Source organism: Scyliorhinus torazame, chromosome 2 (assembly GCF_047496885.1).
Source record: "Scyliorhinus torazame isolate Kashiwa2021f chromosome 2, sScyTor2.1, whole genome shotgun sequence".
Taxonomy (NCBI): domain Eukaryota; kingdom Metazoa; phylum Chordata; class Chondrichthyes; order Carcharhiniformes; family Scyliorhinidae; genus Scyliorhinus; species Scyliorhinus torazame.
This window is the reverse complement of record NC_092708.1, coordinates 353,100,956-353,126,174: the sequence shown is the minus strand read 5'-3', so window position 1 is coordinate 353,126,174 and position 25,219 is coordinate 353,100,956. Positions and strand designations below refer to the sequence as shown.

At 52.7% G+C, this 25,219-nt stretch overlaps 1 protein-coding gene across 6 annotated transcripts in view; it reads left to right on the top strand.

Annotated features, from left to right (window-relative positions):
* The window catches only part of LOC140403495 (echinoderm microtubule-associated protein-like 5), a 415,808-nt gene that overhangs the window by 123,409 nt on the left and 267,180 nt on the right, over positions 1-25,219 (top strand). For all 6 annotated transcript variants that reach the window (XM_072491458.1, XM_072491449.1, XM_072491467.1 and 3 more), the window contains 3 exons: positions 5,991-6,176; positions 9,832-9,967; positions 24,267-24,468. In XM_072491458.1, coding sequence (XP_072347559.1) covers positions 5,991-6,176; positions 9,832-9,967; positions 24,267-24,468 — 524 coding nt within the window. The remainder of the gene's footprint in view (positions 1-5,990; positions 6,177-9,831; positions 9,968-24,266; positions 24,469-25,219) is intronic.

Genomic DNA, 25,219 nt, shown 5'->3' with positions numbered 1-25,219 from the left:
GTCGGTTGGTACTGAAGATGGCGGCCAATATGGCCGCCCCCATGGGTCGCACGTGTCGGGCTGGGTTAAAGATGGCGACCCCCACGAGCTGCACGAGGCGGATGACGCATCTGCAGGGGGCGGTGCCGGCAGGCACGCAGCCACATTGTGAGGCCTGCGGGCCTGTGAGTCCGTGGGTAGGGCCTGGTACGCTTTCGACTTCGGGGCTTTGGATCGGTCCAGACAGACTCTGGCGAAATGTCCCTTTTTGCCGCAGCCACTGCATGTCGCGGTGCGGGCTGGGCAGCGCTACCGGAGGTGTTGGCCCTGACTGCAGAAGTAGCAAGGCGGTCCCCCGGGCTGAATGGGCAGCCGCGTGGCATAGGCCTGGGACGTAATCGGGTCTGTGGTGCCCACACGGGGTTCGCTGGCTCTGCCAGGAACAGGCTGAGGCTCTGGTAGACCACCTCTTAATGAGGAGGCTAGCTTTACCGTGTCCTGTAGGTCAGTGTCCCCGTTTTCCAGCAGCCACTGCCGGATGTAGTTAGACCGGACCCCAGCCATGTAGGTGTCCCAGATCATCAGTTTCATGTGCTCGTCCGCCTTCACATCCTTGTAGTTGCAGTTGGGGGCAACTAGAGTCAGGTTCTCCAGGTACTCATCCAGCGATTCCTCAGCGCGTTGTCGGTGGGTTGTGAGGAGGTGCCACGCGAACACTTCGTTCACGGGCTTCACGAACTGTCTCTTTAGAATCGCCACTGCCTCGTCGTACGTGGCTGCGTCCTGAATCGTACCCAAGATTCGGTGGCTCACCTGGGCGTGGAGGAGGCGCAGCTTGAGGGCGTCGGAGGGAGGCGTTGCAGAGGAGCCGAGATAGGCCTCAAAACAGCGGAGCCAGTGGGAGAAGATTTCCTTCGCTTCTGCTGCTCGTGCGTCGAGTTCCAATTTATCAGGCTTCAGAGTGGCTTCCATAGTGATGTCTTTGTGTAATAAATTGATGTCCCATTAATCCACTGCTAGACGATGAGAGCGAGAGAACATAGGCTTTATTACACAAGAACTTGCCTGCTTGAGATCACTGTAACAACTGAGCGCCGACCTCAAGCGGCCGATCCATATCCCATCCGGGGGGGGGCGGAGCCCACCAGGGTTCCACTACACTACATGGAAAAGGGATCATATTACAGTACTCGACAGACAACTTATCCACAGGAAGTACTCGTTTTTCTCAGCAGTCCATAAGGTATACTCGCGGATCAACTTTTTCGTGGTGGGGAAGGCTTTGCTGGCTGGGGTTATGGGGTCAGAATACTCGACAATTGCAGTGACAGATCATCCTCCGCATAGGGCAGATATGGTGCTGGAGAAGGAGGTAGCGCAGAGGCCGGGGTGGAAATTAGATGTGGGACTTTTGGGGGACCAAGTATTCTGTGACAAAATTGAAAAGGTAATTAAGGAATATGTAGGTTTCAACTGTATGGGTGAGGTGTCGAAGGCACTTGACTGGGAGGCTCTAAAGGCGGTGGTGAGGAAGAGGTGATTTTGTTTAAGGCCAGGGTGGACAAAGAGGAGAGGTTGGAGCGGCAGAGGGTAATAGATGAGATGTTGGAGGTAGATAGGAGTTATGGAGAAGATGGGGACCCAGCAGAGCTGGAAAAGAGGAAGGAACTACAGACGAGCTTTGACCGACTATATACCAGGAAGGCGGTGCGCCAACTGAGACGAGCTAGGGGTGCAGTTTACGAACATGGAAATAAGGCAGGTCAGCTCCGGAGGGAAGCAGCGGCAAGGGAAATTGTGCAGGTGAGGGATAGGGCAGGGAAGTTGGTGGTGGCTCCGGATCTGATTAACAAGGTTTTTGAGAAATTTTATGAGAGGTTGTACAGGTCAGAGCCACCTGGGGGAGACTGTGAGATGCAGGAATTTGTAGATGGGTTGGAGTACCCGAGGTTAGGGGAGGGGGACAGGGCTACATTAGAAGGAGCGATAGTGGAGCAGGAGATAAAGGATGCGATTGGGAGGATGCAGTCGGGGAAGGTGGCAGGGCCGGATGGGTTTCCAGTGGAATATTATAAAAAATTCAAAGATAAGCTGGCACCCCTGATGGTGGGGATGTTTGAAGATGCGATAGGGAAGGGGGTGTTGCCACAAACTTTGGGGCAGGCATCGATTTCCCTGTTGCTAGAAAAAGATAAGGATCCGACGGAGTGTGGGTCGTATAGCCCCATATCGCTTCTAAATGTGGACGCAAAAGTGTTGGCAAAGGTACTGGCGGGTTGGCTGGAGGAGTGCCTCCCGAAGGTGATAGGTGAAGATCAGACCTGGTTCATGAGAGGGAGGCAGCTCCTTTCAAATGTTAGAAGGGTATTGAGACGGCAGAGGGGAAGGAAACAGAGTGTTTGTGGCACTGGACGCTGAGAAGGCGTTTGACTGGGTAGAAAGGGGGTACTTGATGGCAGTTCTGGAGCGGTTTGGGATGGACCAAGATTTGTGAACTGCGTAAAGCTACTATGTAAGGAGCCGAGGGCGAGTGTCTGCACAAACAACATCAGCTCGAGGTACTTTTCTCTCCAACGTGGGACTAGGCAGGAATGTCCTATGTCCCCCCTGCTGTTTGCACCCGCGATTGAGCCATTGGCCATCGCATTAAGAAGTTCGGGGGTATGGAAAGGAATAGTGCTGGGGGGTGGGGGATAGAGCATAGGGTCTCCTTATATGCCGATGACTTGCTGTTATACGTGTCGGAACCGAGTGTGTCGATAGGGGGAATATTGGCGCTGCTTCGAGTGTTTGGATCTTTCTCGGGGTACAAACTAAATCTAGACAAGAGTGAGTATTTTGTGGTGTCTCGGCCGGGGGTGGGGGGGCTGCCATTCCGTTGGACAAGGACTCACTTTAGGTACCTGGGGGTGCAGGTTGCCCGGGAGTGGGGGGGGGGGCTCCGCAGGTACAACATTTCTAGTTTGGTGAGGAGAGTGAAAGCTGATCTGGCAAGGTTGGATGGTCTCCCTCTGTCACTGGTGGGTCGGGTACAGGCGGTTAAAATGAATGTGTTGCCGCGATTTCTGTTCATCTTTCAATACCTGCCGATTTTCCTGCCAAATGTTTTTTTCAGAGAGATTGAGGGAAGGATTACGTTGTTCATATGGGGAGGGAAGGTGGCCAGAGTTAGAAAGGTGCTGCTACAGAGGAGAAGGCAGGCAGGGGGTTTGGGTCTTCCGAACCTGATGTATTACTACTGGATGGCGAATGTGGAGAAGGTGCGGAGCTGGGTCAAAGGGGTTGATTCCCAGTGGGTAAGAATGGAGGAGAGTTTGTGCAGGGGGTCGGGATTGAAAGCACTAGCAACAGCGCCGCTCCCGATAGCACCGGGGAAATACTCATGGAGTCCGGTAATAATAGCTTCACTGAGAATTTGGAGGCAGTTTCGGCAACACTTCGGGTTGGGGGCAGGGTCAAGAGAAATGCCGATTCGGGGGAACCACAGATTTGAGCCAGGGAGATGGGATGGAAATTTTTGGAAATGGGAGGAGAAGGGGATTAAGACACTAAAAGATTTGTTTCTTAGGGGTCGGTTTGCAGGACTGAAGGAGCAGGGGGAAATGTTTAGATATATGCAGGTTCGAGATTTTGCCAGAAAGGAGATACAGGGCTTTTCGGTGGAGCCGGCCTCCACATTGCTGGAGGAGGTGCTGACGACAGGGGGACTGGAGAAGGGGCTAGTGTCAGCGGTTTACGGGGCTATTTTGGAAGAGGAGAAGGCACCACTGGAAGGGATCAAAGCAAAGTGGGAGGAAGAGTTGGGAGAGGATATGGAGGAGGGGTTCTGGTGTGTGGTGCTCCGGAGAGTGAATGCCTCCATCTCGTGCTCGAGGTTGGGGCTCATACAGCTGAAGGTGGTATACAGACCACACCTCACGAGGGCGAGGATGAGCCGATTCTTTGAAGGAGTAGAAGATGTGTGTGAACGTTGCGAGGGTTGGGGGGGGGGGGGGGCGCACTAATCACGTTCATATGTTTTGGTCCTGTCCAAAGTTAGAGGATTACTGGAAGGAGGTTTTTTGGGTAATTTCTAAAGTGGTACACGTGAAACTGGACCTGGACCCCCGGGAGGCCATATTCGTGGTGTCGGACCAGCCAGGGTTGGAAACGGGCGCGGAGGCAGATGTTGTAGCCTTCGCCTCGTTGATTGCCCGAAGGCGGATCCTGATGGGTTGGAGAGCAACCTCTCCACCCTGTGCCCTGGCGTGGCAGGGGGACCTGTTGGAATTCTTGACTCTTGAGAAGGTTAAGTTTGAACTGAGGGGAAGGATGGAGGGGTTCTACAATTCAAGGGCATTATTCATTATGCACTTTCAAGAACTGGATAACATCGAACATTAGTTGGGGTGGGTGGATGGGAGGGTTGGGGGGAGGGTGTGTGTTAATGGTGACTAGGGGTGATTACTGATTCCTTTTTGTCATTTGTTTATGTGAACATGCGGGCTAATGTTTGGGGTTTGGTGGGAGGGTGGGATCGTTGTTATTGATATGGGGGTTGACATATTTGTTACTGATTATTGTTTATTGTTGGTGGGTGTAAATTTGGGAGAAAATGTGAAAAAGGAGAATAAAAAATATTTTTTTAAAAAGACATCACAGTGCCTTTTTTAAATAGTGCCGATTTCTGAATGCTGCTGCGACCATGCCATGCCACCCCCCCCCCCCCCCCCCAGATTGCTGGCAAGGCCCCTCGCCACTCTAAACGCTGGCAAGGCCCCTCCTCTCACTCCCTGCCTCAACCTCACCCCCAGTCCCCCCTTTCAGGCTACCTGATCCCCCACCCTTCAGGCCCCGCCCTTTGGTAGTGCCAACCTGGCACCTTGCACTCTTAAGAGGTGCCAAGGGGGTGAGTATCCTTTCTACAATTGTCTCCAAGGTTCTGAGGGGGAATCCTTCATGGGAGATGGAAATCAAGGTGGTTTGTGCTGGACTGGAGGGACTCAGGTCTTTCTTGGGATGGGTGTCGCTTGGCTGCTCTTCCCATCTGCAGCCATTAGTTCCTTTAACCAATCTATCAACATCTTAAAAATAACGTTCTCTGATAATAAAGTGAGTGTTCCCATCTGCCATCTTAAACCCTTAAAGTGTCTGTCAGTATGTCAAGTTCAAAGATCTGTGAGGTGGAGCTGGAAGTATTCCCTTTAATGTGGTGAAACCCATAAGTGTTTTTTTCATAGTCAATTTCATTTCTCTTTAACTTTTTCTAGCCTGTTTGTATGCCTAGAAGCCAAAAATCGATTGCAAGCTATTTGATTAACAGCTCCAGGCAGTTTCAAGAGCGTGCGTAGAACAAACTGCGGTTAGAAAAACAGCTGCTCCTCTGAGTGAATGGAGCCCCTGTAGAGTTATATAAATAAACAACCTTAATCCTCCCTTTGAAACTGCCTGGATCTGTCAATCAGATGGCTTCTAAAAGCTTTTGGGCTTCTATATAACAGGTCTGTGAAATTGAATGTAAACAGTGCATGGTGGAGAGCTCGCTGGGTTCCGTTAGAATCCCAGTATCGGGCTGCCTTATTCAGTGAGCCGCCAGATCCCGAGGTCTGGTGGTGGGCGTTCGCCGCCGCCCCCCCACACACACACACGCATATCCTGCCCCACCCGTCCCCAGTGAAAAGTAGGGGCATTTTCTCCCCCCAACCACAGGAATAATGGGTAACCCCCCCCTCCCATAAGGGTGTTACAACTCTCTCCCTTGCTGTGAGTAAGTGGAAGCGAAACCACTAAGCTCCTTTTGATATGATGAGGAGCTGTGAATCATAGCAAGAGTGTTTCAAAACATTGTGATTAGCATCAAAGCAGGGTACTTGGAGCACCTGGCGCGAACCAATTTTTTGGGAGACGCTTCATTCATTGCCCGATCGGGAATTGCGATCACGGCATCGGGCAATGAAGAAGCCAGCCCAACATTTCTTTTGTGTTTGGGTATTTGTAATAGAAACCTAAAAGTTGATTGCTTTCTTTTTCAGTTTTGGAGTTTATGCGGGAATGCCTTAGCAGCCAAACGAGGTGTGTTTGGCAAAAGTGGAGAGCTCCAGACCATTTTGTGCCTGGCCTGTGCACGTGATGAGGTTACTTATTCAGGAGCCCTAAATGGTGACATTTATGTATGGAAAGGGATTAATCTTGTGCGGACTGTCCACAGTGCACATGGGGCAAGTATACATTACTGGAATTATATTGCCTTTGAATGAAAAAATACTAAGTGGTGAAATGTGCTTGAATATGACTAAGGTTTCATACTAATGGTTCGAGCAATCAAATGCCACTTGTTAGGTTGTGACCATTTGTTTACCTGTATATACTACAATCATGTATATGAAGGTGTAACCAACTAAGTAATAGAAGCAGGGCACATTGACAATGCATAGCAGGCCCTTCAATCTGTGAATGAAAAATGGAGGTTCTTCAAGTATTCAGTGTGTTATTATATTTTGACCCATATGTTGTCAGTTACGAATTGATGGTGAAAAATACGTATGGTTATGATCCCAGCTGATGTGACCACTGGACAAGTCAGATTCCAGGGCTTTCGACACGCTAACTTATATTTTTGTGTTCAGAAACTGTGGAGAATGGTTACTGAACAGATTCACAAGAGTCTGCTGATGAACTTTACCTGAAGAATAAAACATTTATTCAAACGGTTGGAAAGGTTTCAATACAAACGCAAGTAAATGAGTCAAATTACACTACTTCATTCCAACTATACCTTTTCAGATATATACAAATTCATAATGATAACACAATTTACTGTCTTATACTCTAATGTTCACAGTAAGTACTTTGTATGTACATGGTATATATAAACTAGAAGCCCTGCTTCTATTAATTAGTTGGTTACACGATCACATACATGAAACTAATAGGCAAACTGTGGTTGGATGTCACACACTCCAAAATCAAGTGATGGATGCCACCAAAGCAGAGTCTATGACTTGCTCATGAATCTTCTACCCCCCCGACCCCCATCTTTCATCTTTCAAGATCCTAGGAGTTCTTGATGTTGCCTGCACAGGCGATGTATTTCTCTTCTCTGACTTTGAAGTGATGTTGAACTGTGTCCAGAAGAATCATGTGCCAGAAGCATTGGTAACACTGTGCCAACAAGGATTACGATTTCTCGACTTTTATCTCCCAGTTTCATTATTGCTTGTCCAAATTCACCTTTTCCATTGGCTAGAGGGTGCAAGTCATCATGTGTCACCCCACCTTTGCAATCCCTGCTTTATGAATCCTAAACTGAGATATCTCTTTTTTGGGCCCCAAAAAGTTTACATTCTATTGCAAACAAATAATACATTTCCTTTAAATACAGAAGTTACAAAAAAATCATATCCTCTTGTCAATTACACTTGATAACATAATATCAGGAAAGACAGAAAACTTTTCCCCTAATACAAATGCCCTGCCCTAAAAATATAAATCAATTAAATAAATACACAGGTTTTGTTTAAAGGCAAGTGTCATACTAAATTCAAACTACCTTTAGCCCTTTTTCAAACCGAGCTGCTCCTAGGCAACTTAAGTTGTAAAGCAATGCAATGTCTGTTTCTCACAAACTATTCTCTGTAACGAATTCCAACTAGCAGAAATTCAAACTGGACCCTTTAAAGAGTGGTCAAGAAATACAATCCAAACATGTTACAGTCCCAAAAAATTAGCAGAATTATCAATATCTTAGGGCTTCCAATCTCCATATTCAAAGAGCTTGCCTTGGAATTCTCTCCCAAACCATGCTTTTGTTTGGGTGACCTCAACAAGGATCCACCTCCTAGGGTTTCAACCTTTCCCTCTGATGTTCCTTACTCCTGGATCTTGCGCTACATTCAAACTTCACCTTTCATGCACACTCTCAGTTATTTGACCAAGCAGAAAACTAATGCTCCAAAGTCCCCTAAAAAGGAGTCACCAGCCTTCAGTTGTCCCCCGGATCTTCTGGATTCTCTCAAGCCCACTTTGCTTTACGGCTACTCCTTGCAACTGTATCTCTTTGGAACCTTTTTCTCTGCTCCTTACTTCTAACTTCACTTAACAAAACCTTTTGCAGATTCCTGTTCGTTTCCCTTGACTAGACATTCTTCTTGAGAACTCGTTCTTGCCAACTCACTGGTTCCTCCGCCATCCCCTATGTTCTATTCCTTTGGCGCACACTCTCTTCAGAATGGCATTCCTCTTCCAGGTCCTCTAACATTTTTGCACTGTTTCATTTTCTTCCTGGTTTTACTTCTGCTGCTCCTGTGTAGGCATGCAGAACAGTTTCCGGCTAAAGAAAATAACAAAAATGAACTGCACATGTGAGCAGGGCAATTCACCAGCATGAAGACAGTGAAAATGAACCAAATGCGCGTGTGTGGCCATTCTCCGGTCAGTGCCTACGCAGAACCTGAGGATCGAGAAAAAGAACAAACTGCACATGTGCGGCTATTCTACGGCCAGCATATGCGCAGAATTTGTTTCCTCCATTTTTCTTTGGGGTTTCTCAAAGTATAAATTTAAAAATAAATGTCAAAGACAAACCAAAATATATAGAAATGTCTGTATTAAAGCATTTATGTGCTGCAGTTGCCTCACTGGGATTGATAGTCCACAGCCTCCTGGCCACTTAGTTTTCCCTCTCCAATCATTTCTCGGAATGATGTGAATGAATTGGAGGGAGGGCAGAAGAGGTTTGCAAGGGTGGTTCCAGGGATGAGAAACTTCAGTTATGAAGATAGATTAGAGAGGTTGGGACTGTTCTCCTTGGAGAGAAGAAGGTTAATAGGAGACTTGATAGAGATGCTCAACATCATGAGGGGTTGGACAGAATTGATAGGGAGAAAATGTTCCCATTCGTAAAAGAATCAAGAGCATTAGGGCACAGATTGAAAGTGACTTGCAAAAGAAGCAAATGGGATCTGAGAAAACTTTTTCACACAGCGATGTTAGCGCCTCTGGCTGCTGTTGAGTAAAAAGTCAAGAGCTCTGCACCTTTTCCCAAACACCTTTATTTTTCCTTGAACACACTCTGCAACAACCTCTATCGTCACATCACATGCTCCAAAGGCCACCTGTAGCCTCTTTACATATCAGTGTCAATTATTGGATCAATGAGACATCTAATTGGAATGTTTCTTAACCCATTCCTTAACAGCGAGTGGTTTGAGCCTGGGTAATACACTGCTTGCAAAGTGTAGTGGAGGCAGGTTCAATTGAGGTGTTCAAGAGGGCATTAGATGATTATCTGAATAAAAACAATTTGTAGGGGTAGTGGGAAAAGGCAGGAGAATGGAACTAAGTCGAAGCTCATTTGGAGAGCCAGTGTTGGGATGATGAGCCAAATGGCCTCCTGTGCCGTAGGAATTCCGTGATTCTGAAAAATGCAGTGGGAACACCACCAAAAAAACGATTGTGCTCATTTAACTCATGCACTGTTTGTGGAGCCTTACTGAGTGCACATTGGCTACTGTACTTAGCTGCAAAGTTACAGTGACTACACTTCAAATATAATTTTCTTTTTTTCTGTTTGTCCCAGTCTCTCTCAAATGTCCTTGTGTTTCCAGTCTGTTCAGTGTCCTTAGGCTTCATTCTGCCCTGTGTTTTAAAAAAACTTCTCAGCATTCACTTAGCACTGGTCTGGTTTCACGTCCCATGAAAGAATAAAGCAGAAAATAAGGCTGTTTTTTTTGTAATTGCAAAGTTTGATCTGTTTAATGTTTGATTCATATTTCAAAATGTGTCTGTTTTGTAATGCTGCACGTGAAGACTTCTTGATACAAAAGTTAAATTAAAGTAACAACAAAGTGCCGGTTTATTTAAATACTCATTCAGTCAGGAATCTTCAGCATGAATGCCTGTGAAGAAGGATTTGCTACAGGAGGTCGAGATGGATGTGTTCGCTTGTGGGATTTGAATTTCCAACCCATCACCTTGATTGATCTCAGGGAAACTGATCAAGGATATAGAGGTAAACAAATAACCTATTGCTTTTGCTATCTATAAACTTCTATTTAGCATCAAGATTTGTTGATAATGCTGGATGTGTGGACATCTTGGGTTTGCAGAGCAATAAGTGGATTTGAAAAATATTAGCTATAATGCTCTTCATTCTTGCATTTTAGTCTAGAAACATTCATATATTTGTCTAGGAACATTCATATATTTGACAAAAGACCCTACCATTATTTTGTTGGTATTTGATGTTAAGTAATTCCTCAGAACAGACCCACCTTTGGGAAAATAAAAAGGATTGAGAATTTCAGCCCATCGCCCCATCAGTGTCCTTCAATGACTCTTTAAAACCATGACCTTGGTCTGGAGCAGGGGTATTCTGTGACCAGGTATTCTGTGGTCTTTCTGTGCAGGAATACAAAATCAAGTTATTTTTCCTAAATCACATTGTCAGGAGCAGTGAACAGGCTAGTAAGTGAAGAGAAAATATGTTGACAGAAATAGCCTGCCCAAGGCTTGGCAAAGGGGAGTGAAAAAATCGGAGATGAGCAGCAGTTAAATTAAGCATTATCCCCTTGTCCCCAGACAGCTTGAATTGCAAAGGAAGTAAGCAAAATGTTTCATTCCATAATCAAGTATCATTGTCAGCAAAATCAATCAATCCAATTTATTTTTAATAAACATTGTAGAAACCCAAAAGGTGTTCTTTGAAGACAGAACGAACATCATGGGCGGGATTCTCCGTGATGGCCCAAACTCGGTGCCAAAAACGGCGTGAATCACTCCGGTGTTGGGCCGCCCGAAACATCGTGAATTCTCCGGCCGGGAATGGGCTAGTAGCGGCATGTCGCCATTCGCGTCGGCTTCACGCGTCACGGATGCGCGCGGCGTCACTGCACAAAAGACGCTCCCCCCCACCCCTCCGGAGACCCGGCAAAATGTCTGCCCACAGCGCCAAGTGAGACCCCCCACTGCCTGCCCCCCTTCCCCCATATCCCCCCTTCCCCCAGATACCCCTTCCCCCATATTCCCCCTTCCCCCATATCCCTCCTTCCCCCATATCACCCCTCCCCCATATCCCCCTTCCCCGTATCCCCCTTCCCCCATATGAGGGGATATGGGGGAAGGAGGGATATGGGGGAAGGGGGGATAGGGGAATATGGAGGAAGGGGCATATGGGGGAAGGGGGATATCGGGGAAGGGGATATGGGGGATATGGGGGAAGGGGGGACATGGGAGAAGGTGATATGGGGGAAGGGGATATGGGGGAAGGGAGGGTATGGGGGGATATGGGGAAAGGCAGGGTATGGGGGGGAAGGGGGGATATGGGGGAAGGGGGATATGGGGGAAGGGGTAGGGGGGGAAGGGGGGACAGACCCGGACCCGGCCAATCAAGCATACGACGCTCCCAGGATGTTCCAGGGCGGCCATGAGCCAGGGACAGACCCAGAGCACCAGGCGGACGCCGCCCCCAGGACGTTCCAGGGCGGCCACGAGCCAGGGACAGACCCGGAGCACCAGGCGGACGCCGGCCACACCTAGTGCGAGTGCGGCGTCGCCGGTGGGCCACACCCAGCGACGAGGAGGGCAGCCACAGCAACAGGCTCCTGTCGCAGCCGACCCAGGACACTGACGCACAGGACACTGACGCACAGGCCACTGACGCACAGGACACTGACGCACAGGACACCGACGCACAGGACACCGACACACAGGACACCAACACACAGGACACCGACACACAGGACCCTAACACACCGGAGCCTAACACACAGGGCACCGACACCCAGGACACCGACGGACACGACACCCACACACAGGGGATGGATGGACAGGAATCACCACTGCAGAGGACCCCGGACTTCGGGTCGGATAAGGAGCACGCCATTACGCCACTGCTATCTCCTACACCCTCCACCATCGCAGAGACACTCACCTCGGTTGGGCACTTTAGCGATGAGGGATCTGGGACACTAACTGGTGCGCACAACACAGCCGTCCCGGTACAGCAGGTGGAGGCAGGAGCAGCCGAGAGGCCGGACGGTCGGAGGGCAGCCCGGTGCAGGCAACCATCTGCCACCCATATGGGTCCCGGGTTCCTGGAGTTTCCACATCCACCCATAGACCGTATGCAGGCATTGACCAAGGGACGACCGAAGGGGGTGACGGCCGGCTTGCGGCAGCTGCAGACGCAGGTGGAGGAGTGCACCCACGTGCAGGTGCAGGTAGTGGTGCCGGTCATGCGTGCCACCCAGGCTGACACCGCATGGGTGGCATCCGCGGTGGAGGCAATGGGTGCGACGGTGTCAGATATGGGTCGCAGTATGCAAGGCCTGGGGCTTTCAGTGCAGGCGGCGTCCGTGGCCCAGGACATGGCTGCCCTCTCACAGGCAGCCAGGAGCCAGTGCCAGCAGCAGATCGTAGAGGCGCTCAACGCCGTGGCCCAGTCTCAGCAGGCAATGGCCCAGTCTCTGCAGGCCATCGCTGTGGGCATCGGCGCCATTGCCCAGGTGCTGGCTGGCGTCACCCAGACACAGGCAGGGATGGCCAACTCCGTGGGCTCCATGGCTGCAAACTTGCAGACCCTTGTTGATACCAGGGTGGGCCTCCAGGACTGGCAGCGCCAGGTGTCGGGGGGGCGTCGGGTGCTTGGTCCGTTCGCATCCCCGACCCATGTAGATGCCCGGGGGCCATTGGTCACCTCGAGGGAGGAGGAGGTGCTGGGCCCCTGTATGGGAGGTCCCGGAACACCGCGACACCTCGGACCATCCATCCTCCCCCCCCCCCCCCCCCCCCCCCCCCCCGGTCGTCCCAGGTGCACCTGGTGGGCAACGGGCAGGACAGGCTGGCAGCACGCCATCCCAGTCGCCCAAGCCGCAGCCTGGCCCATCTAGGCCGGGCCGCCCCAGGAAACGGCCGCCAAAGGGGTCCCTCGTCACAGGGCAGGAATCACAGGAGTCCACCTCAGGTTCTTCTGCACCATCTGAGGAACCACCTAGATGTAGTCACAGGGCCCATAAGGCCACAAAATTAGACACTGAGTAAGTTGGCACGGGTGCAAGGCACAGATTAGTTCTGGGGCTAGGGCACGTGTATGACCTGTTATTAAAATCACTTTCACACTTACAGAAGCTGCCTTTATGCGTGCGGGGGTTGATGTGAGGTGAGCGCTAGTGGGTGTGTGAGGGGTGATAGAACGTCGGCCTCAGGTGAGTGGGCACCCCCCGAGCCACCCTCGCCATTCCCCCGGGCAGACGACGGGACCGTGCCCTGCAGTGTCACGGCCGCATGCAGGGACGGTCCGGGTGGAGGGTGGTACTGTGGCCATGGGCCAGATATTGTCCAACGATGTAAAGCCCAGAGCTCATTGCAGAGCGGGTTGTCATCATCCTCCATGGCCTTCAATAGACACGCTTCCAACCGAGTACGCCGAGCGGGGCAGGTACACACGGGGCCTCATCGGCGGTCTCCGTCGCAGTGGCACCACCACCACCTCCTCCTCGTCCTGTCGTGCGGGCGGCCCTCCAGCCTGGCAGGTTGCCACCTGCTTCCCTGCGGCACGCTCCTCTGCGGCAGCCTCCGCCTCCTCCCTGGCACGCTCCTGCTCCCCCAGGGCAACATGTAGAAGTGCGGCTCCCGGCACAGCGGCCAACATCACTGGGTGATGACCAAACATAACGGCCTGTGGGGGTGGGGATGGGGGGGATAGACGACATGTCACCATTGCCCATACAACACCCCCTCCCGCAGCCAGGAGCCATGGGCTGCATGGTCGCGACTGTTGCCAGTTGGCACATGGCCAGACAGACCACCCCCCCCTTCCCAAAACCAGGCACGCACCGTCCCCAATCCCCCCCCCCCCCCCCCCCCCCCCCCCCCCCTCCCCGGCACGCACCCTCTCTCGCCCTCCCCGGCCCCACCCTCTCCTCCCCGACACGCACCCTCTCCATCACTCGTCCTCCCCAACCCCCCACCCTCTCCTCCCCGGCACGCACCCTCTCCATCACTCGTCCTCCCCAACCCCCCCCCCCACCTCCTCCCCGGCACGCACCCTCACTCGCCCTCCCCGGCCCCACCCTCTCCTCCCCGGCACGCACCCTCTCCATCACTCGTCCTCCCCAACCCCCACCCTCTACTCCCCGGCACGCACCCTCCCCATCACCCCCCCCTCTCCTCCCCGGCACGCACCCTCCCCAAATCCCTCCCTCTCCTCTCCAGCATGCACCCTCTCCATCACTTACCCTCCCCAACACCCCCCTTTCATCCCGGCACGCACCTTCCCCAACCTCCTCCCTCTCCTATCCGGCACGCACCCTCTCCATCACTCGCCCTTCCCGGCCCCCCCCCCCCCCCCGGTAAGCACCCACCCAGTACCTCCTCCCCCCCAGGCCTTCCCCTCCAGCCCCTCCCCGCAGCCCCTCCCCCCAGCCCCTCCCTCACCCCAGCCCCTCCCCCTCCCTCTCAAGCCAGATCAATAGGTTTCAAGTCAGAGGAAGTGATCAATTTACAGTGCTCCAGTTAGACCACTGGATCAGGCACTGTGTTCAGATCTGGGGCGGGATTCTCCGACCCCCCGCCGGTACGGAGAATCGCCGGGGGCAGGCGTGAATCCCGCCCCCACCGGTTGCCGAAATCTCCGGCACCGGATATTCGGCGGGGGTGGGAATCGCGCCACGCCGGTTGGCGGGCCCCCCCCCCCGGCGATTCTCTGGCCCGCGATGGGCCGAAGTCCCGCTGCTGGAATGCCTGTCCCGCCGGCGAGAATCAAACCACCTCTCTTACCGGCGGGACAAGGCGGCGCGGGCGGGCTCCGGGGTCCTGGGGGGGCGCGGGGCGATCTGGCCCCGGGGGGTGCCACCACGGTGGCCTGGCCCACGATCGGGGCCCACCGATCCGCGGGCGTGCCTGTGCCGTGGGGGCACTCTTTTCCTTCCACCTTCGCCATGGTCTACACTATGGCGGAGGCGGAAGAGACCCCCTCCACTGCGCATGCGCGGGGATGCCGTGAGCGGCCGCTGACGCTCCCGCGCATGCGCCGCACGGCAAAGTCATTTCTGCGCCAGCTGGCGGGGCACCAAAGGCCTTTCCCGCCAGCTGGCGGGGCGGAAATCAGTCCGGCGCGGGCCTAGCCCCTCAAGGTGAGGGCTCGGCCCCTCAAGATGCGGAGGATTCCGCACCTTTGGGGCGGCGCGATGCTGGACCGATTTGCGCCGTATTTACCGCCGGTCGGCGGACATCGCGCCGATTGCGGAGAATCCCGCCCCAGGTCGCCAAAGGAGCAATTCAAGCAGAGAAGTATCATTTTCCTAGAGTTGGGGTGATGCGCAATCAATTACTCTCAAGACAAGGTCAGGCATAACTAATAGGCTTTAATCTGATAGGAGTATAAGAACCGATGCCGTCCCAGCAGCCTTCACTTTCTGTATCAAAGCTGCTGGGACGGCATCGGTTCTTATACTCCGCCTCTCAGGGCGGAGCAAAGTACATCAGCCAATGGTAGACTCCTGGGTCTAACCAATGGTCATCCACCTCTCAGGTACCGCAATACCTGGTATGGCCAGCGTTAATAGTTGCTTTTCGCATGGTATGACCAGGTATGGAGGTACCGTGATGTCGAGGGTAATAACAAAATGTTCATAGTGCGGCAATCAGTCGATCGGGTGGCCTGGTTGTCCTTCTGGAGCGTCTGGGCTTTGGCGGTGATTCTGATGGGGGTCCCGGCAGTTGCGACTCCGGGAACGTGATGTCGTCCTTCCAGGCAGCTTCGTCACCCCTAGGCGGTGCTGTTGGGGCAAAAGGTGGACAGGGGGGGAAGGCGCCTGTCGGGGGCGTCGCTGTGTGTTCGGGCCTAGGCAGGAGGTGCGGGAGTACTGACACTCCAGTTAGGTGCTGTGGGGAGGCTGGGGGTGGGGGCAATGGTGCGGGTGCGCGTGGGGCTCTGGCGGGCGCCAGGTCCCAAAGGGAGACCGTGTCTTGGCGGCCGCCAGGGAACACTACGTAGGCGTACTGGGGGTTGGCGTGCAGCAGGTGGACCCTCTCGACCAACGGGACCGACTTGTGCACCCTCACATGTTTCCGAAGCAGGACGGGTCTGGGTGTCACTAGCCAGGTTGGGAGCGAGGTCCCGGAGGAGGACTTCCTGGGGAAAACAAGGAGACGTTCGTTAGGTGTCTGATTTGTGGTTGTACAGAGCAGTGACCGGATGGAGTGGAGGGTCACCGGGAGGACTTCCTGCCAGCGGGAGACTGGGGGATTCCTGGACTGTAGGGCCAGCAGGACGGTCTTCCATACCGTTCCGTTCTCCCTCTCTACCTGCCCTTTTCCCCGGGGGTTGTAACTTGTCGACCTGCTCGAGGCGATGCCCTTGCTGAGCAGGAATTGACGCAGTTCCTCACTCATAAAGGAGGCCTCCCTATCACTGTGAATGTATGCGGGGAAACCGAACAGTGTAAAGATACCCTGGAGGGCCTTGTTGATGGTGGTTGTGGTCATGTCTGGGCAGGGGATGGCGAATGGGAACCGGGAGTACTCGTCAATCACGTTAAGGAAGTACGTGTTGCGGTCGGTGGAGGGGAGGGGGCCCTTGAAATCCATGCTGAGGCGTTCAAAAGGACGGGAAGCCTTTATTAGGTGCGCCCTCTCTGGCCGGTAGAAGTGCGGTTTGCACTCCGCGCAGATTTGGCAGTCTCTGGTGACGATCCTGACCTCCTCGATGGAATAGGGCAGGTTGCGGGTCTTGATAAAATGAAAAAAACGAGTGACCCCCGGATTATCATAGAATTTACAGTGCAGAAGGAGGCCATTCGGCCCATCGTGTCTGCACCGGCTCTTGGAAAGAGCACCCTACCCAAGGTCAACACCTCCACCCTATCCCCATAACCCAGCAACCCCACCCAACACTAAGGGCAATTTTGGACACTAAGGGCAATTTATCATGGCCAATCCACCTAACCTGCACATCTTTGGACTGTGGGAGGAAACCGGAGCACCCGGAGGAAACCCACGCACACACGGGGAGGATGTGCAGACTCCGCACAGACAGTGACCCAAGCTGGAATCGAACCTGGGACCCTGGAGCTGTGAAGCAATTGTGCTATCCACAAGGCTACCGTGCTGCCCAGAGGTCCTCGTGGAGGGATCGGAGGCGGTCCACTTGTGCGGTGGCACAAGTGCCGCGGGACAGGGCATCAGGAGGCTCGTTTAGCTTCCCCGGATGGTATAAGATCTCGTAATTGTAGGTGGAAAGTTCTATCCTCCACTGCAAGATCTTGTTGTTCTTAATCTTGCGCCGCTGTGCATTATCGAACATGACTGTGAGGAGAGTGAATCTCCTGCCGGCCAGGTAATGCCTCCAGTGTCGCACAGCTTCTACTATGGCCCAGGCCTCCTTTTCGACCGAGGAGTGGCGAATTTCGGAAGCATGGAGAGTATGGGAGAAGAAAGCCACAGGCCTGCCCGCTTGATTGAGGGTGGCCGCCACAGCTACGTCGGACGCATCGCTCTCGACCTGGAAGGGGAGGGACTCATCGATGGCGCGCATCGTGGCTTTTGCAATGTCCGCTTTGATGCGGCAGAAGGCCTGGCGGGCCTCCGTCGACAGGGGGAAAGTTGTGGACTGGATCAGGGGCCAAGCCTTGTTTGCGTAACTGGGGAAACACTGTGCATAATAGCTGAAGAACCCGAGGCAGCGCTTTAGGGCCTTGGGGCAGTGAGGGAGGGGGTACTCCATGAGGGGGCGCATGCGCTCAGGGTCGGGTCCTATGACTCCACTTCGCACTACGTAGCCTAGAATGGCTAGACGGTCGGTGCTAAACACGCATTTATCCTTATTGTATGTCAGATTAAGGAATTTCACGGTCTGGAGAAATTTACGAAGGTTGGTGTCGTTGTCCTGCTGGTCATGGCCGCAGATGGTGACGTTATCCAGATACGGGAACGTTGCGCGTAAGCCGTACCGGTCAACCATCTGGTCCATCTCTCGCTGGAAGACCGAGACCCCGTTCGTGACACCGAAGGGAACCCTTAAAAAGTGATCGAGCCGCCCGTCTGCTTCGAAGGCAGTGTACTGGCGGTCACCATTACGGAGGGGTAGCTGGTGGTAGGCAGACTTGAGATCCACTGTGGAGAAAACCTTGTATTGCGCAATCCTGTTCACCAGGTCGGCTATACGGGGGAGAGGGTACGCATCCAGCTGCGTAAACCTGTTGATGTTCTGACTGTAGTCAATGACCATCCTATGTTTCTCCCCGGTCTTTACCACCACTACTTGAGCTCTCGAGGGACTGTTGCTCGCTTCGATGACCCCTTCCCTCAGCAGCCTCTGGACCTCCGACCTGATAAAGGTCCGGTCCTGGGCACTGTACCGCCTGCTCCTGGTGGCGACGGGTTTGCAATCCGGGGTGAGGTTCGCAAACAGGGAAGGCGGGTTGACCTTAAGGGTCACGAGGCCGCAGACAGTAAGGGGGGTTATAGGGCCGCCGAATTTAAAGATCAGGCTTTGCAGATGGCACTGGAAATCCAGCCCAAGGAGGGTGGCTGTGCAGAGGTGCGGAAGGACGTACAGGCGGAAATTGTGGAATTCCCTGCCTTGGACAGTGAGGTTCGCTAGGCAGAACCCCTTTATCTCCACCGCGTGTGACCCGGAGGCCAGAGAGATCCTTTGATTTACGGGATGGGTGACAAGAGAACAGCACCGTACCATGTCAGGGTGAACAAAGCTTTCCGTGCTCCCAGAGTCGATCAGGCACGATGTCTCGTGGCCGTTGATGGAGATCGTCGTTTTAGCTTTCGCAAGCGTCCGGGGTTGACTCTGGTCCAGAGTCACTGAGGCCAGTTGAAGTAATGGAGAGTTCTGGTCGGGCAGCATGTAGTCGGCTATGCTGGGGGTCTGGGGCACCATCCAAGATGTCGTCACCCATGGGTCGCACATGGTGTCCGGGGATGAAGAAGATGGCGGCGGCGAGGGACATAATGACGGCGACCACCCGTCCAGCGTGGTGTCCGGGGGGCAAAATGGCCGCGCCCGCGGGTCGCACGTGGCCGTAGGATAGGGGGGCGGCGGTGAGCGCTGGGCGGTCGGGGGTTGCCGATAGTCGCTGGAGACCGCAGCCACGGCGCAAACCTGGCAGACCCCCACCTAGTGGCCCTTCTTGCCGCACCCTTTGCAGGGGCGGTGCGGGCCGGGCAGCGCAGGCGGGGATGATTCGCCTGCCCGCAGAAGAAACAGCGGTGTCCGGCGGCGTTAGCGGGCCGTCTCGCCTTGCGGGGTCAGGGGAAAGGTCTGAGGGGCTGCCGCTACAGGGTGCCACGCAGCCCAGGATGCCGCCGCGCGATCGGGAGCAAAGGACAGCACGTTTTTATACGCAACGTCCATGGACCCCGCCAGGGCCCGTGGCTCTGCAAGTCCCAGAGTGTCCATTTCTAGGAGCCTTCGGCGGATATCGGGGGAGGTCAAACCTGCCACAAAAGCGTCCCTGATCAAAAGTTCCGTGTGCTCATTCCCCGAAACTGGCGGGCAGCCACAGTTTCGGCCCAGCACCAGCAGCGCCCGGTAGAAGTCTTCCAACGTTTCCTCGGGGCTTTGCCTCCTAGCCCCCAGCAGGTGACGAGCGTAGACCTGGCAGATATAATGTCCTTCTAGCAGCTCGATCGCGGCAGCATAATTCGCCGCCTCCTCGATAAGAGGGTAGATCCCAGGGCTGACACGTGAGCGTAGGAGATGCATCTTTTGTCCTTCCGTGGGGGTGTCGGCGGCCGTGTCGCGGTAACCCTTAAAACACGCCAGCCAATCTTTGAAAATAGCAGCAGAGTTGTCCGCGTGGGGGCTGAGCTGAAGGCACTCCGGTTTGATACGGAGATCCATCCTTTCAACTGAAGTTGTAGCAGATTAAATTGATGCGCAATCAATTACTCTCAAGACAAGGTGAGGCATAACCAATAGGCTTTCATCTGCTAGAACTCTTCCCCAGCAGCTTCGATACAGAAAGGGAAGGCTGCTGGGACGGCATCGGTTCTTATACTCCGCCTGTCAGGGCGGAGCAATGTACATCAGCCAATGGTAGACTCCTGGGTCTAACCAATGGTCATCCACCTCTCAGGTACCGCAATACTTGGTATTACCACATGGGGATCCGAGGAATGACTGGAGCATTTCAGCTAGAAAGGACGTATAAGAGAGATGACAATATAAGTGTATTTAAGATAGTTGTCATCATTGTTGTCAGTCCCTTGAAATAAGAATGACTTTATCCAAGCTTCATGATTTGTGTATCCTTGGGTGACTCAGCAGGCCAATCCTGAGCCACAGATCTTTGGGAAGAGAGGGCCAGAGTTGCCCTGAGGGTTGAGGGGATTTGGGGTGGGTGTTCTAAACCAGTGTTATCACGCGGACTGTGTTGCGGCTTGTTGGATGAGGTACCGCCACATAGTGCAGTTAACAGCAAGTTCCTCCCACACACCAGTGTCAGTTTGCTTCCTTTTCAGCAAGGGCTTCAGAGTATCCTCATGACCTGTACTTTGTCCTCCTTGAGATAGCGTTTATTTGCCTGTCTTCCCACTTGACTTTGAGTCGCATGCAGAGACACCACTGGTGGAAATTCACCATTGCCCAGAGATGTCTTTGTTCGGTGGCCCAAGTCTCATTGGTGACCGTCTAACATTTCTGCAACTTCCCACATAGCAAGCGACCTTCAGGCCACTGTTAAACTCTCCAACTCTGCATACAAAATGGTTGGTCTCTCACTCAACAGCAGGACCAAAATCCTCCACCAGATCTACCCCAGACAAGCACCTACATCTGTAGCTATTGTTATTGATGGGCAGAGTTTAGAAGTTATTGAATACTCTCCACATCACAGCAGCTACTTTTCTCAAATGGTCACCATCGAAGGGAGATCCAGACCATATCAGCTTTGGTAGTGCATCCTACTAAAAATTGCTCAACTGAATCTTCAACAATCAAGATCCCCATAAGAGGACAAAAACCTTGGTCTGTATAAAAGAGTAAATCCTATGGAAAATGTTAATCTGGAATACCACTTAAGAATACATGAATGAAATGAAATGAAATTAATGAAATTAAAATCGCTTATTGTCACAAGTAGACTTCAAATGAAGTTACTGTGAAAAGACCGTGGTCGCCACATTCCGGCTCCTGTTCGGGGAGGCTGATACGGGAATTGAACCGTGCTGCTGGCCTGCCTTGGTCTGCTTTCAAAGCCAGCGATTTAGCCCTGTGCTAAACAGTACTGATAGTAGGGCAAAGGGATGGGCTCAAACTAATAAATGCTAGCTTTAGGGGCTGAAATTAGGAGATTCTTTCTCACTACAGAGAATGATCAACTTTTGCAATGGCTTTTGGGTAGTGTGGTGGAGGTAAAAACCTTTGAATCATTTGAGTTACTCGGGCATCTTAATCGTAAGGACCGTGTGAATGTAATGCGAAAAATGTAATGAATTAATTTATATATCCAGCACAACTATGTATTCAATTTTCAGTTTGGTGGTCCCCGGAACGAATTGCTTTTTAACATTGGCACTGCATCGTGGTGACATGATGAAATTTAATATTTGCATGCTACAGATTTGACAGTTTGAGAGGAACAGAGCAGTTGTCGAATGAACGAAGGTTGGAATATCAGATTAATTAATTGGTAGCCAGGAGAGAACAATTTATTTGACTGTCAATAGGGAAACTTATGAAATTCTGCAGGATAGGGAAGCTTATGAAATTCTTTACTGGAGTCAGAATGTTATGACAGGAACAGGGGGCGAAATTCTCCGGAAACGGCGCGATGTCCGCCGACTGGCGCCCAAAACGGCGCAAATCAATCGGGCATCGCGCCGCCCCAAAGATGTGGAATGCTCCGCATCTTTGGGGGCCGAGCCCCAACCTTGAGGGGCTAGGCCGGCGCCGGACGAATTTCCGCCCCACCAGCTGGTGGAAAAGGCCTTTGGTGCCCCGCCAGCCGGCGCGGAAATGACATATCCGGGCGGCGCGGGAGCGTCAGCGGCCGCTGGCGGCATTCCCGCGCATGCGCAGTGGAGAGAGTCTCTTCCGCCTCCGCCATGGTGGAGATCGTGGCGAAGGCAGAAGGAAAAGAGCCCCCACGGCACAGGCCTGCCCGCGGATCGGTGGGCCCCGATCGCGGGCCATGCCACCGTGGGGGCACCCCCCGGGGCCAGATCGCCCCACGCCTCCCAGGACCCCAGAGCCCGCCCGCGCCGCCTTGTCCCGCCGGTAAGGTAGGTGGTTTAATCCACGCCGGCGGGACAGGCATTTTAGCAGCGGGACTTCGGCCCATCCGGGCCGGAGAATCGCGCGGGGGGGGGGCCCGCCAACCGGCGCGATTCCCGCCCCCGCCGAATATCCGGAGCCGGAGGGGGGGTCGGAGAATCTCGCCCAGGAAAGCAGAATTTTCTTTCGACTATGTTTATTATTATGTAAAAATAGAAGGCAGGAGGGTGGCTTAAGGAAGTGGTAAACAGGGAACCAAAAAGGAGTCGGGACTGGAAGCGAGAAGAACTAATGAAGAGGAAGTAAGCAGGAGAAATGGCTGGAAGATTGGGAGCAGCTTGGAGGACAAAATTGAGAAGAGGGTGCAAATCAGAATGGCTGTTAGTGTGTTGGATGTGTGGGAAAGCAGGTAATAGATGGAGGGGGAGCAATGTGTTTGCTGGTGTAACAGTGAAGAAAACAGACTTGCCTCAATGCAAGTCTACTAGAAGCAGTGCGATATGAACATTTCCCCCTGAGTTTTTTTTTAAAAAAATCAAAATACTGTGGATGCTGGAGATCTGAAATAACGAGGTGGGGGGGATTCTCCAATAATGGGGCTATGTCCCCTCGTCCGCGAAAAAACACGCGCGAATCACTCTGGACTTACCTGGAGAAAGTCCAGGGTGATTCTCCGATTTGCAGGGGGCTAGCGGGGCCCCGGAGTAGTCCTCGCAGCTCCGGCTGCCAATACGAGGCCCTGTACTTCTGGTCGTGGGTCCACGCATGCGCATGGCGGCGGCCTGCGTCGGCCGCCCGGCGAGACATGGCCGACCCACACCGCGGACCGGCACCAAGAAGATAGGCCCCCCCCCCCCAGATCGTGCTGCCCGCGGATCGGTGGCCCCCGATCGGTAGCCTGGCCATCCTGGAGGCGCCTCCCGTGAATGATTCCCCCACCAGGGCGGCCGCAGACTGAGTCCGCAGCCGCCACGGTGAGTTGCCGCCGGGTAGAACCATGAGAGAACCACGCCAGTGGGAACTTGGCCAGCTGCACTCTGAGAATCGCCGCGGGGGCCTCTTTCAATGGCCCTCGACTGGCGCCGACCGGAGAATCGCGGGTGCGGCGGCGGACCCGAACTCGGGTTTGACGCCCATTCTCTGACCCCACGCCGATTGCTATTTCAGCGGGGAGGCTCGGAGAATCCCGCCCATGTTTCATAGGGCAGATTTTAGTCTTTGTGAAAGAGTTATGGCTCACTATTTGTGATATTGTGCAATTGTTTGCAGGGCAAAGGTTCTTTATGGCACTTTTCATTGAGGGTTGTTGTTTTAATTTGGTTCTTTGACTGAGTCAGAAATATATCTGCTGCTGATTCCTTGGTAAGGAATTATGTTCAGCTCTGCCATCATTGTCATCCATGGCGGTCAGAGTTCCCCTCTATAGGTTATGAATGAACAAAGTAGTGTAGAGCCATTGATTGTATAGAATAGCAAACAAGAGAGATATTTAGTAAGCCATGCTGCATTCATAACTACATGCTACATCTGGTTAGGTCGAATACTGGATCTTTGGGCTACAGTCATTGGGACATTTTGAGTAAAAGCTAGGGAGGAAGTAACCCAATAAGGAGGGTTGGGTGGGAATTGGGAGTCCACCAGGAAAGGGTGGCACATACTCATAAGGGAAATTACCTGTGTAAAAATGGATCCCTCGACATAAATCGGAAAAATAATGTATGTGAAAGTATTTTTGTGCACACCTCTCAGCCATAATGTTAAGTTGCTTATCATAAATCCAGCCCCACATCCTATATGTTTAACTTTCAGACTAATACACTTGTACTGAAGCGCATTATCTAAAAGTGAACTTTTGGCTTAAGAGGCTGGTTGTATTTAGATAACCATTCTTTTCTGATTATATTATGACTTCTATATCACCAAAAGTTATTTTACTATGTGTTTTGGTGTTTCACTGCACCAGTGTGTTTCTTTGCAAGTATTAGTATTATTTTTTGTTTAAGGCTCTGCAAATTCTTAATAATTAACATTCGAAGACTTGCAATCTATTTGATTTCTTTATCTTCATTATTTTTACCAGGTCTCTCAGTAAGGAGTGTGTGTTGGCAAGGAGATCATATTTTGGTTGGCACACAAGACAGTGAAATCTTTGAAATCGTGGTACATGAACGCAACAAGCCTTTCCTAATTATGCAAGGTCACTGTGAAGGGGAGCTCTGGGCCTTAGCAGCTCATCCAACAAAGCCTTTAGCAGTAACTGGGAGTGATGATCGATCTGTTAGGTTTGTATAATTAATTGTGATAATTACCCTATGAGTAGATAATATAGTGGTATAAATCATGATTTTGTACTTCCTTTCAAGTGCAAGCTATTTATTTGAACAGATTTTCAAACATACCCCATTCATCCCACAATCGAGTACAGTAAGGACTAACAGGACAGGCATATTCTAATTCCAGTTTTTACCGATATTGTCCTGGAAAGGTTTTATCTAATGTAGATAATACAGTTTATTTGTGCTTTATTCAGATCCCTGGGACTGGATTCTCCAAAAATGGGGCTATGTCCCCACGCTGGCGAAAAAAACCGCTAGACTTTCCTTAAAAACATTTACAGCGATTCTACCTGCAGGGGGTTGGCAGGGCCCTGGAGTACTTCTCGCAGCTTCAACTGCGGATACTGGCCCCCGCACATCCGGTTGCGAGTTTGCGCATGCGCATGGCGGCGGCCTGCAGAGGCCGCGTCGAACACGATGGCGGACTCAGCCGGTGGACCTGGACCAATAAAGAAGGTCCCAACGATCTGTCCCGCGCCGTTTGATCTAACCTGTCCGATCGCCGCCCTGGCCACCCATAAGGCTCCACCGGTACTTGATTCCCCCCGCCCCCAACCAGGGCAGTCCGCAGCCGGCGCGCTTAAGTCCCGACCGGCCAGATGTGGTGAGAACCACGCCGTCGGGAATTTGGACGGTCGGGACCGCTGGGATGGCCTCTGGCAATGGCCCATCAGCTGCGCCGCGTAAAACGGGAGCG